The 13,647-nt window shown below is 32.9% G+C and overlaps 1 protein-coding gene and 1 long non-coding RNA gene across 2 annotated transcripts; both read left to right on the top strand.

Annotated features, from left to right (window-relative positions):
• The first annotated feature begins 1,694 nt into the window (after positions 1-1,694).
• LOC132731559 (uncharacterized) lies at positions 1,695-6,832 on the top strand. The gene is made up of 2 exons (XR_009625909.1): positions 1,695-6,456; positions 6,507-6,832. It is a non-coding gene; the product is annotated as an uncharacterized LOC132731559 (long non-coding RNA).
• A 2,668-nt stretch (positions 6,833-9,500) lies between these two features.
• On the top strand, positions 9,501-12,406 carry LOC132731548 (transmembrane protein 47-like). The gene is made up of 4 exons (XM_060717740.1): positions 9,501-9,684; positions 10,011-10,182; positions 11,171-11,317; positions 12,171-12,406. The coding sequence occupies exons 1-4, from the start codon at positions 9,649-9,651 to the stop codon at positions 12,404-12,406; spliced, it is 591 nt and encodes a 196-aa protein (XP_060573723.1). The 5' UTR covers positions 9,501-9,648.
• The last annotated feature ends 1,241 nt before the right edge of the window (positions 12,407-13,647 follow it).

Consider the following 13,647-nt stretch of genomic DNA (forward strand, 5'->3'; position numbering starts at 1 on the left):
TTGCCGTCCGTTGCCGAGTGGTTAAGGTCGTTGACTTTAAACCATTTGCCCCTCACCGCTGTGGGTTCGAATCCTGACAGGGACTTAGAATTCTTTCAAGTGAGGAAGCTATTCAGCTAGCTTACGGAACGTCGGTGGTTCTACTCAGGAACCTGAAATAATGCACAGAAGGGCACATGAGGTCTTCTTCCACCTGTAAAGCTAGTACGTCACCATATGACCTAAACTGTGTCGGTGTGACGTAAAACCCAATAAAACAAACAAAACAACCAGGTTTTTTTTTCTTGCCTAAATTATGTTTTGTATTCAAAAAACAACCAGGTTTTTTTTTCTTGCCTAAATTATGTTTCGTATTCAAAAAACAAAACAGATACTGAAGCAAACAGTTTGTGTTTGCTTCTTGAAAACATGTATACTTACTATTTTAATTAATGAACTGACACTGTTCATGGTTGTTTTGTATATAGTGTTGCTATGGAGATGTCACGTCGCAATAAGTTCATGTGTATGTAAGATATCATGAGTTTTATTTAGTCTATATATGTCAAGATAGTGAAATATGAAACAATCGGTGAGCTTATAAATGTTAAGATATAATTATATGTATGTAGAAATAATTTCAATGAAAAATGATTGTTTGTTTTAGATAGTTATAAATCTAGCTCAATAGCGGTAATATTGTGTATAAATATCATGTCAGTGCTTTGCAATTTCTGGTTACATCAATGAATACATTTACTTTCTGTGAGTTCTTTAAAGTCATGTAACGTATTTTAATGTAAAGCAATTATGATGCAAAACAAGTATTACTTTATAAGATACTAGTATTTGAAGTTGGTACTTAAATTGGAAGTGTTTATAATTAGCTTGCCATTGCATAATGCTAGATTTAAAGATAGTTAAAAATTATTTCCTGTGAACAAGTTCCTTTATTAACCTTTTTAACAGCGTTAAATGAGCGGTGGCTTAGTGGTAAAGGTGTCTGCCTCTTAACCAAGGGGATGTGGGTTCAAGTCCTACTTGGCAAACAACCATGTTTTCTCCATTTGACACCACTGCTTATAACTCTATGAAGTTGATTTGAGAATGGTAGCGAAATAAGATTTCTTCTGGACTTACTCTTAAACAAATACGCGTAAACTATAAAAGTAAGTACATGTACACAATAGCTAGTTTGTTGATCAAGCACTTCCTAAGAATTATGTTAAATGTCTTAGATTACTGTAGAATTATAAACACAGTTAGCTTTCTCAGGATTCCTCTTCATCTTCCCTAAATTGTCATACTAGTTTATGAAAGAAGTTTTGTCAATCTCATTATTATAGAGAAATTTTATCTTTTCCCATCATGTTTTTTGGTATGTAAAAATGTATGGCAACCCATCTGAAACTACATGTACATGTATGTTGTGAGTCATCATCTTCAGTGTACATGATGTGTGTAATGATTTGCATGATAAATCGACATTTTCCAACCAATCGGGCATTTATATATAAAATATTATGTTTTGCTACAACTCTGGTTTTCTTATCTTGCTGTTTATGGTTCTTGTGAGTTTTGTGAAATTTATCCCTGAGCTGAAACATTTCTAAAATGCTATTGCTGAAGATATTACAATATCCTAGATTATAAACTGCCTATATATTTTGTTACCTGTCTCTATATAGTTTAATTTGGCCATCAGTGCCAGAACAATAGGTCAAGTTTTAATGGGAATATTATATACATTGCATACAACTATATGTTATATATGTAGAGTTAGCAAGAATATTATTTTTCCAGGTTTGCATAAAATCATATGAATTAAGAGGTTTTTTTATATTTGGGGGAAAAAAGCCAAAACTGGATCATTTCTTAAAAATTTTAGGTTATACATGCATTTAAGTAGCAGGAATGAATGTAATAGAACCTTAGCAAGAGAAGCTGGGCAGTTTCATAACATGTTGCTTGGGAGTTTCCTTGGCAACTGGGTCACAATGAAAGCCCGTAAAAATAAAACAAGGGTAATAGTAAAAAATAAATTCATTCACAATTTCTAGTAGTCTAGTCAAGAGTCCTAATCATTGTGAAATAAACATTTAACTCCTATACACTGTGTATTCTATAGCAGGTGTGGACCCAGGATTTTTCATCAGAGTGGGTCACAAAATTTTGATAAAAGTTAATGCATATTCCAAAGGTTGGTTGATATTTTACTTATTTTCCATAGGGCTCGTATTTCGTGACTCACTTGTTATTGCTTGATGTTCATAAAAAAAATTACATAAGTTGATATACAAATCTCGTGGGATTCATCATACTAGCCCCAGGGGTGGTGGGGGGGTTTATAACCCCCAAAACTACCACTCTGGATCCTCGCATGTTTTGTTAATTGTTTATTTGACTATGGTTATGACGTGTGTCTCTACGATTTACCTCCCTGTTGTATAAGTTTGCATACAGCATTCACTTATTTAATCATTCTCACTAACATATTAGCATTTGCATTTAATTACTTCTTGCCATACCATTATCATAAATAGATTTCTTCTTTTTTGTTTGTAGTTTGCTTAGTTTTATAAGTTATAAGGTTAGTGCAGGGTTTTATCAAACTATTACATATTATTCTGGAATATAACCATTATTTTCTCACATTTTCTCATCTATTCTGTTTACACCAGTTGAAGACACTACATATTTCACGCCATTTATTTTACACATAAAATTAGTTTGTTTACTAGACATCACAGGTTTACATATATTTTACACTTATACTGGGTGTTTTTTGCTTCTAATGAACAAATATCTTTTTGACCTGTCTATAAGGCTAAGATTTAAGTTATAGCCCTCTTAATAGTTGGTGAATAGCCCGTCTTATAACTGAGTGCATAGGGCAGTTGTCCTGCATGATATGATAACAGTATAAGGCAAGGCCTGTCTCACATCAGTGGAGTCTTACCTGGCTCTATTCTCCTGACTGATTTAATGTAAATTTTAATTTGGATATCCCCCAAAATTGTTAATGGACAGTTCCATAAATGTTATCTAGACTAGTCCATTTAAGAAACTTGGTTAAAATGTGAATATTTTAGTATAAATTTGAGCCAATTTATCACTTTTATATATCCATTAAATCATTTATTTTGAAAACCCGTGAGGTTACAGTATTCTTTTTTACTCTTGGTCAAACTGACCCTCATCTTAACATCTTGACAATTTGTGGTGAAATACATGAAATGTTCTCATTTTCAAACATGTATGTTTAACTTTACAATGTAACATCAAATTTTTCACAATTTATGCTAAATGTAAAAAAAGAATGGATTGAATCATACATGTCCATTTCACCTTGGTCATTACATTGAGTGGGATATCTTAAAACATAACTATTATTATATGCATATTTCCTTTCATATTCCGGGTAATAAAATGTTTCCTTATTTTACTTTTTATTTTCATGAAAATATTATGGTTGCGTAAGACATAAAAACAAAAACAAAATTTCTGTTTGGTCTGCACCGTTTGCTATATCTTTCAATGTATATTTTGAATTTTTTCCCCTAAAAATGATAAATGGTTTTGTCCAGATTAAAAGACGGACAAGTCCATTTAACATTTTTAGCGTGATAAGGGTTACAGACAAATTTTCAATCACATGGTTGTCCCTGATTAAATATCTGTCATTTTTACTCATTGAGTTACAATAATAACTTCTTTTTTACTGAATTACGAGTTTTTTTACAGCATAAATTTGGTAATAGTGAATCAAGATGAACTTTTTTGTGTGTGTGTAAAATATATCTACCATTTTCTGTATCATGTACATGACAAAATGTTTTTTACTTCATTTATTACATGTATAAATGTGTATTCTTGGAATGTTGATTTTTTTTTTAAACATTGATTTTTTTTCCTCTATAATTTAAGTGTGTTACAGAATTTCATTGTATATGACATAATGCATGTATATTCTGTTGAAGGCAAGAAATTTGCCATGTATTAACTATACAGCATATGACTGGCTGCCCCTTGATGAAGTTGAAATGTGACTGAAGTGTTTTACCGTGTATTGTATATATGAACTATATATTTGAGCCTAGCCATGACAAAACCAACAAAGTGCATTTGCGACCAGCATGGATCCAGACCAGCATTCACATCTGCGCAGTCTGATCAGGATCCATGCTGTTCGTTTATACAAACCCTTTTACAAGTAGAGAAACTGATCGTAAATATCATGGATCCTGATCAGACTGCGTGAATGGGCAGGCTAGTCTGGATCCATGCTGGTCGCAAATGCACTATGTTGGTTTTGTCATGGCGTGGCTCATTCCTTGTTTTTACTTTGTGTATCATATTTTCACCTTATTTGGTGCTTTCTTTTGACTGAAGGTTGGTTTACCCTTAACCTGCTGAATTTCGATAATGGATTTGCCCAGCTTTGAATTTGGAACAGTCCATTCAAAGTATAAGGGATTTCGATATCAAAATACAGAATTTTAGAGTTATCAGCAAGTATAGAGCCTGGTCAGACATCTTGGAAGGCTGGCCTGGTGATACTGATGGTAAAGGTTTAACACTTCAGGTTCCAGCAGGTTAAGGGTTAATTGAGCCGTGTCATGACAAAACCAACATAATGGGTTTGCGACCAGCATGGATCCAGACCAGCCTGCGCATCCGCGCAGTCTGATCAGGATCCATGCTGTTCGCTATCAGTTTCTTTACTTGTTATAGGGTCTGCCAGCGAACAGCATGGATCCTGATCAGACTGCGAGGATGCGCAGGCTGGTCTGGATCCATGCTGGTTGCAAACCCATTATGTTGGTTTTGTCGTGAAGCGGCTCAATTTTAAATTCAGTTCAGGACTTTTAGACTTTAGATGTTCAAAATAGTGTACTGCATAAATTTGTTATTCACATTTTAGAATAAGGTAATATTTTCCTCTTTTTTTTTTCCAAGATTTTTCTTTTTTAATGAAGGCAATAACTAATGATGTTTATTTACATTATATGAACTTTACAACCATTACATTGACAGTTTGATTTAAAAGCAAGCCCCCTTTAAGATATATTGATGCATTGACATTGACCATGATGAAAGTCAATATTTTTACTACTTAGTAATCATCAACTGTTTTAAATGTATTAAAGAATTATTAAATTTTTGGGTAAGTTTAAAATAGTTTTTGAACATGATCTGTTAAGATTCTTACAGGTTCATTCATATTTTTTTTTTTTCTTTTCTTGTGCCTAGATATGTATTCAAGATAATCTGGTAGTGTTCTTTTCATAGTATTTACTCAAACCCTGCTGGAAAACAAAAATGATTAGCCTTTGCCATCAGTATAGAGCCAGGCCAACCTGTATATCTATGCAGTAAGGCCTGGCTCAACACTAAGCAGATTCAAAATGTTCATCTTGATATACCCAAGATTGATAATGGACTGTTCCAGAAATGGAAGCTGGACTGGTCCATTGAAGAAATTCAGCGGGTAATGGGTTAACTGTACATATTATAATCACTGCTAAAAATGTAAAAATGTGTTCACCATTACAATATGACCCCCCTTTGTTGTTGAGTGAAATCTTGTAGCACACATGTACTTGCAATATACTGCATGAAATAATTCAGACACAAAACATATAGGTTCTTTTATACCATCATGTTAACTAAATTTCCGCGAGAATTTTGTTTTTTTAGCTGCGATGATGTAGTTGGAAAGTTAAGGGATGTTTATAATTTGGTTTCTTTTATTTTTCTCTGTCTTATTTAAGGGGATTGGTTTTGCCATTAACTATTTTTTTATCAAAATCAATCAATCAATACTTTCAATTCTGGTTTCTTATTGGATAAAACAAAAATCCTACAGAATTATATGAGCTTTGTATAACTTTTATAAATAATAATATAAATCATCATCGTGTATTGTATTCAAATGAAAAATGTCAAAAATCATATTGTATCCGTAGCCATAAGGTCAAGGTCAGAAATTGAGATTAAAAATTGGGCATTGTATACATCTCATTGGCATCTAATTAACAAAAAATAAATATTTAAACTAAAAGATTTATTTAAATGGATTGACTGAATTATGTTCTCCATATTTCACCAGTATGAGTGAAATTCTTAGTAATGTTTGAGCTTATTTTTTAATGAATTATTAAAAAAAATAAAATGATATTGTTTTGAATAATTGCATGTAGTCTATAAGGTGTTTACCCCACCCATTGAAAAATTGCAGCAATTTATATTTAGACATTTTTATATGTACATTTGTAAATAGATTCATCGTCCGTAGGAAAAGACTGTATAGTAGAGAGGCAGAAAACAGTTTGGTTTTTATTTTTGACAAGAAAATAATATAATACATATATTGATATTATTCAAAAATCGCAATAAGCAAGGGTATGAAAGGGTTTGTGTTGAAACTTTTTTTGTTTTATCAGGGGAGGTAATTACTTTTGGTTATCAGGGGAGGTAACTCCTTGGCTATCAGGGGAGGTATCTGCTCTTGGCTATCAAGGGAGGTAACTGCTCTTGGTTATCAGGGGAGGTAAATATTCTTGGTAATCGAGAGAGGTAATTACAGGTAAACAGGGGAGGTAATTAAGGAAGGCAATTACTCTATGTTAAAAGGGGAAGTAATTGCTGTAGGTTATCAGGGGAAGTAATTATGATTAGTAATGTTTTCAAGATCTCTGTTGTACAGTTTATGAAGTGTGTTTTTGTTTTTATTTCAAGAGTACATGAAACTGTTACCTGTTATATATATCAGCTTAGAAACTTTTTGTGTAAATGGCATATTAATTTAAATAAAATGCCTTGTACAGAATAAAATTTAAATGAAGTGAGATATTGAAATGTGTTGTTGTTTTTTTAGCTCACCTGAGCTCAGTATGATCCTCAATATGTGCTACTTTTATCACTCACTGTGACTGTCTATTATTTGTTTTACTGTAAACAAATAATTATTATATTCATTTAATGACAAAAAAATAAGGGGTTATCTGTCAAAAGTCTACACTCAAATAATATATCAAAGAAAACGTAACCAACTGGGGAAATGCCCCACATTAAGATATTGGGAATGCCTCCATTTATCAGAGATAGGTACTTTATTTCCACCATATTTGGAGTGGTGTTGGTAGTTTTCTCTCTGGATCATTGAATTTACCAGAGCGCAGTTCAACCTGCACATCTTTCCTCGGGGCAGACTCCAAGTAGTTTAACAATATTAGTTGCCTTCATTTTTCGCAATGAACTGACTTCTGGTACATGCCAGAGCATAGGTACAGTGCGAATGACCGTAGAAAGGAAACTGTATGAACGGACTGGAATAATTAAATTTTGGCAAGTTTTAAAATACAAAAAAATTTCATTGGCAGACAAATTGAAATTCAAAATGATAATTCTTATAATATTGGCAAATACTTTCTGATTTAAATTTGAAACAAAATGCTTTGTATATACATTAATTGAATTAAGAAATAAATTGTATCTAACATTTGTAAACTGCAAATCGCTGCAGGCAGTAAAAATGCGCATATTTTGTACAGACATCGTTTATCTGTATTGATTTTATTGCTGGTTTATTAATGGTATGAAAATTTTCACTTTAATGCAACGATTTTAATTAGTTTCTAAACCAGACTGACACTGTTGTGGTCAGCTTAACTGGTCGTAGACTGTGAATGGCTCCATGGTGCAACATCTATATTATTCAAATTTGACTCGATGTCGATATCATGTATACATAATAAGTGTTTTATGAACAAATGTCTGAGTTCCAGATCACTGCTTGTCGTTGTATGTCCCCAAGTCTGGTTTCCAAACCTCTCAATCCAAACTTTACAGGAATGATCAGTACCAAGTCTAGTTGTGCACTGTCCGTCTGTCTGTCACAAAATTTGTCCCAACATGAAATTGGCCATCATGAGGCGACACATGTGATTACTGATCGCTCTTGTTATGAACAACATGCTGATCAATCACTGTGTGTCTGTCTGTCTATTTGTCCAAGCACCTCCTCAACCACTGGGTAGGTATCATTAAAACTTCACAGGAGATCCTTGAATGTTGTTAGAATATTTCAATTTTATTCAGAACTTTCATTACCATGTAAGCCAAAAAGAATAACTGAAAATCCTCTTTATAAGTTTGATAAACGACGGCTTTCTTCATCAAAATACAAGAAAACTCGTTACATGTATAAGTGAAATAACTTATTTTCTCTTTTTTTTGTCATTAGTTAGGTGAGTAGATATTTAATACTTAAGAAGAAGAATTACATAGTATCTCTTACAACCACTGTTTGGTGACTTGAAATACTTTGAATTTATTAAACATGTTTAGTTTAACGCAAATTTTGCGCGAACGCAAATGACATTGGCGTGACACTTCGGCGTCATACAAATGTTTAGAAGTTATTACGCAGAAACACCTTTTGTCCATAAGGCGCATGATGTCAACATAATGACACAGACGCTTGGGGTCAGAACCTGCCCCAACGTGATACGCCCCTGTAAATACTCTTATCAAAAATATTTTAATATTTAAACACGTATGGGACATCTGTTACAACGACAAAACAGGTTTTCAAAAAATTTTTACATAAATGAAAAAATACGGTATACCATGATGGCATCAAGTCCAATAAGCTTGTTTTTATTAAATCCAGGTTTCATTAATAAAGCAATATTGCCAATTTATCAATCATCCCTCGTATTTACATGACAATGACTATCAAGATTGTTCAATTTTTTTAATATTGTGAAACGTGACCACACAAGGCCTTGGTCTATTTCTCCTTCAAACAACACTTTTACTCTGGTTTTTATATTATTTCACAAAATGAGAGATCATCTACCAAGGTTGTTAAAATAAAAAAGTTTATTCTCAAAAAAAAACAAAAAAAAAAAACCTTGATGCGTCAATACAAACGGAAGTTACAGGGCAGGTCACTTTCCTACACTACTTACAGAAAGCATTGAAAATCTTTGCAAAAGTTTGCAATTTAAATGTTACAGAAACATCTTATCAAATGTTCTTGTAAATTGTATTAATGTGACTAAGATTCAGATCTATCATGTAAAAGCTCATGCATAGCGATATTTAGCAGCTGATTTTAATCTGATTGAAACCGTATAAAAGATAAATTAAAAAAAAATAGCAAATATTGAATAATGAATGGTGATATAAAAACAATATTGTAAGAAAAAGAAGAAAAAAACACCTCCCACCGACGGGGAATTGAACCCCGGTCTCCCGCGTGACAGGCGGGGATACTCACCACTATACTATCGAGGAGTACGAATAGAAATGGAAAAACTTTTGTTTATAAAGATAAGGCTATCAGTACCCCTACATACGAGTTTAACATATGTCCTTTTTAGCAAGACTCCAGGATGTATCATACGCCTACAATCAAATCAAATTTGCTCTAAACTGAATGCTACGATCAACTGCACCTTGAACGATGAACGTTTCTAATGAACACACATATTACTTACGGAAATTACCGAAGTTTACCGATAAATTTCCGGTCCGTCCGGAATGCACTTGTTTCGTGCTCGGGAATTTGGATGTTTTTTGCTCACAATCGTGCATCACGATGATAACTTTATATAAACTAACAATATCAAATGAATATCTGCAACAATTCTGGGAATAATGGGAGAAAAGATTATTGTTATTACGCCTGCGAAAGTAAGTCAATTTACATTTTGTATTGATTTTAGATATGTTAACTTTGCATTAATCAACTGCTGAACGGATCTGTCATATGGCCTTAAACCTTATAGCGTTTGGAAATATTTTATCGATTTGGAAATAGCAGAATGCTATGGTAGTCAGAATTGTCTTGACACATTGACGAATGGTCAGAATTCCTTTACCATTTACTAACGGCGTTACATCTAGTAGCAAATCGTAACAAATTAGAAACCCTTAAATATATCTTCAGCAGTTCTTTTAGTTCGTCTGCTATATGTCTGCTATCTTCTCCTATTTTTTTTTAATTGTTGTTTGTTTAGATTGTGGCAGAAGTTCTATGCGTTATTACAGTAGTATGGTTACTTGTGGCAGTGGCAGGGGAAGGCTGGGTGGTAGTTCGGTTCCTGTACTTCGAGGATCAAACTTGGACTTGGGGACTCTGGAAAACGTGCAACAGACTCGAAGATGTGTTAATTATCTGTGTCAATGAAGGTAATAGTATATATTTCGTTCACTCGTTTTGTAAATGCACGTTTCTGCTTAAAATAGATCTAGATACATTCACTTTCTTTTAAAAGTGCTTGTTTTGTAAATAATAGAAGACCTGTACGTATTTGACATGCTGCCAATTGCAGTCGACGCCAAAAAGATCCGTTGATAAATTAACAAACATGTTGATTCTTTAGTGTTTTATTGTTTTATTTTCTGCACAGACAGACCGTATCGCTTGCAATAAACGAACATTGAATACTGAATAAAGAATCTATTGATGTCCTGAAGCGAAGTAAAGTGATATATTGGATAGAAGCCCCTCCATTAGGCAGGCCTACTTAGTTGATGTATTGATGATTGTCTCTGTCGTACAAAAAGATATACGCGTACATATTTTCCTTAAACGTAACATGCTTTTGGCAGATAAAGAGCCTGTCTTTTTTCGTTTTTGTTTTTGTAAGGCAAAATCATCTATTTCATAAAAATGATTTAATACATTATGCGCAGCCTACGAAAATTTCTACTTACATTATCTCGATAGTTTATACCACAGACTTTAGTTATATAATTTAAGTCCGTGTTTATACTGATGAGAAAATTGCATTACAATTTCAATAAATTTAAAAGTTGACATGTGGTTACTATAACATCATACTTTCATTACACAAACTGCACATATTTGCCGAAGCTGGCAGGCGGCCTATCCGCTCGAACTTATTCATTTATTATAATTATATTCATAACTTTCAATTACTGGCGAAAAGAAATCTCCCATATCTAAGTAAGTTTTCTGATGGCATTTATTTTTTGCATAGTCACTTTATTTGTGGTTTTCCCGCCAAATATTATCATCATAAAGCGCCAAATTAACTGCTCAGTGTCCACGTGATCTTGTAGGCGGAGCTATAACATCTTTAGCAGCCGGTTATTTATTTTTCTAAATTATTTATTTCCTAAATTGAATAATGAAACTTTTTTTATTTTTCAGACTGGATTACAGTATGTCTCGTGTTCAGTATAATAGCACTGATCCTGTCAATGGCGGCCTCCGTTTGTGGGTTACTGGGCATGCGCGATCCCGACAATAAACCCAACATATTCTATAAAGTTGCCGCCGGGTTTCTCTCTGTCGTAGGTAAAGTATCAACTTTATTATTCTTTCTGTAAAGACAAATAAATGCTAGTAAAAGCAACCACTTTTGGTCGATGTCTAAATCCATTTTAGAATCTTGTTTTATTAAAAGACGCCACCGGAATCACCTGTATGAGCGAGTCCATTCAGAAGTGTAATTTTCTGGAGGATATGGCAAGAAGTTTGAGAAGTAAAAACGATGCATTTATAAATAAAACAGATGTAAAACACTTATTCATGGGACCTTCGTATTAAAATATCTCCAACTAGAAACAAGCACTAGCTGTCTAAGCAGCCAGCCGGATCCAAAGATTTTACTGCCATCAAGGACAGTCCTACATGTCATGTCTGTGATTTTTACCATAACATTTTGATTTAAGTTTGTTTGCTGTACCAGGCAACAAGAAAAGCTTGTCATCACCTTCATTGTGAGTGACACTATTTAAAAGTAAAGTAAATCTGGGTCTTTCAAATATTTGAAAGACCCTGAGTAAATCAAACAAACGATGATAAACTAAATGTGTATCTATGTTTTTATTTACCAAAAATATATGTATTTACAATTATTCTCATATAACAACAACACTAAGAGTTTACAATAACAAAACAACAAAATTATCCTAAGAATATTTTAGTACCTTGACACGTATAATTTTCTCAGAACCACGTGCCTCTATTTGAATGTCATAAAAGGTCTGAGCAATCGGTCAAAACGAGACCGCGCAAGTTTACTGTTGTATAGTACAGTCTTTGCTTGCTATAGATAAAAGTGCTGCTAGTCGAAAAAAAGAGGCACAACTATGTCAAATTTTACACCTGCGAGGCCTGACATAGGTGTTTTTTGTTTCTCTTTCAGCTTTACTAGAGTTTATGGTCGTGGTTATATTTCCGGTCAAGTTTGGTCAGGATATCCGGTATGCGGAGGCCGTTAGGAGGTGGGATTTTGACTGGGCGTATGGGTTCGCATGGGGAGGACTTATTTTTAGTATAGGTGCAGCAATTTCATTTGTCATGCCTATGAAATGCCTTTCTATAAAATCTGATAACAGAAATGAAGAATATTCTAAAGGATCAAGCGTCCCGGAGCCCTAATTATGATCATAATCACGTAGATGCTTAATGCGTTGTAAATAAACAAAGAAATATGGGAAAGACAATATAGACATATCATTATTTTGTTTACATTAAAAATAGGACACAAATTAAGTTAATTATTTTTTTTTAACAACAGTTTAAATGAGATGAAATTGGTGCGTTTTAGTCAATTGACTATTATCAAACACGTTTATGGCAATCAAATCAAATGCTAAAATGATAAATACTTGCAAATTAAACACTGGTATTTTTGTCTACAATATGATAAATGGTAAACATTTACATGATATATGGTAAACATTTTTAACTGTTTACAAGAAACTTTGACGAAACCATATGTTTATTAAACCAAATGCTTACAGATTTTACAAGATGGTGTAAAACATGCTAAGTTAAATTTAGGGTATTTCAATTTTCATAGCAAATCTATAAAACTGCCCTTTTAAAAGCAAAATCTTGTAATGTTATGTAGCCAGGATTAGTTTTCAGTAATGTTTTGACCGATTTAACAAAACATTATCTTATAATTTGATTTTTGAATGGTCATGTACTATGCCAGATCATGGTCGGTAAATAACCTAATCACAACCTAATCATGTGATTCAACCTAGACATCTTTTTTCCTAAAATTGGTCCGACTCCAGACCATTCTTTTTGAAAGACCCTGGTTAAATGATTAGCTGACACAGTGATATGAATAGTATGCCTTGTTTTATGGAATATAGATAGATAATGTCACATCATGTAAATTGAATGCAAATGTTAACAGTCAAAGATGATAACATTACAAAATGCTTACTTTCAAAAGATTTGATCTCCATCTCGTTACATGTGGTGCAATTTGTTCATTAAATCAATGTTAATTTTTACACCTAAAACAATTTACAGATATCATATGATAAAACAACAGGTGATTTCACCATTTGTATTCATAAAGAAAATGTGGATGTTTACAATTTAACACAGTTATAACACCAAATGTTCACATTTACTGAAGTAATATGTTTTACTGAATCCAAATTTTCTTTAAAGTTACAAAAAGTTTACATACATTATTCAATGTTTTTACAATAATGTTCTAAGGAAAAACCCTGTGTTTATATAATTATAAATGTAAACATGATAAATTAGTTTACAGATTTTTACATCTTTCAAAAAGGGAATCAGATTACAATAATGTTTAAACAATAGAATTTTAAACAGATTTTACATTACACACAATAAACTAGGACAAAATC

Source organism: Ruditapes philippinarum, unplaced genomic scaffold, assembly GCF_026571515.1.
Source record: "Ruditapes philippinarum isolate M1 unplaced genomic scaffold, ASM2657151v2 ctg2187_1_1_1_1, whole genome shotgun sequence".
In the NCBI taxonomy this organism is placed as follows: Eukaryota; Metazoa; Mollusca; class Bivalvia; order Venerida; family Veneridae; genus Ruditapes; species Ruditapes philippinarum.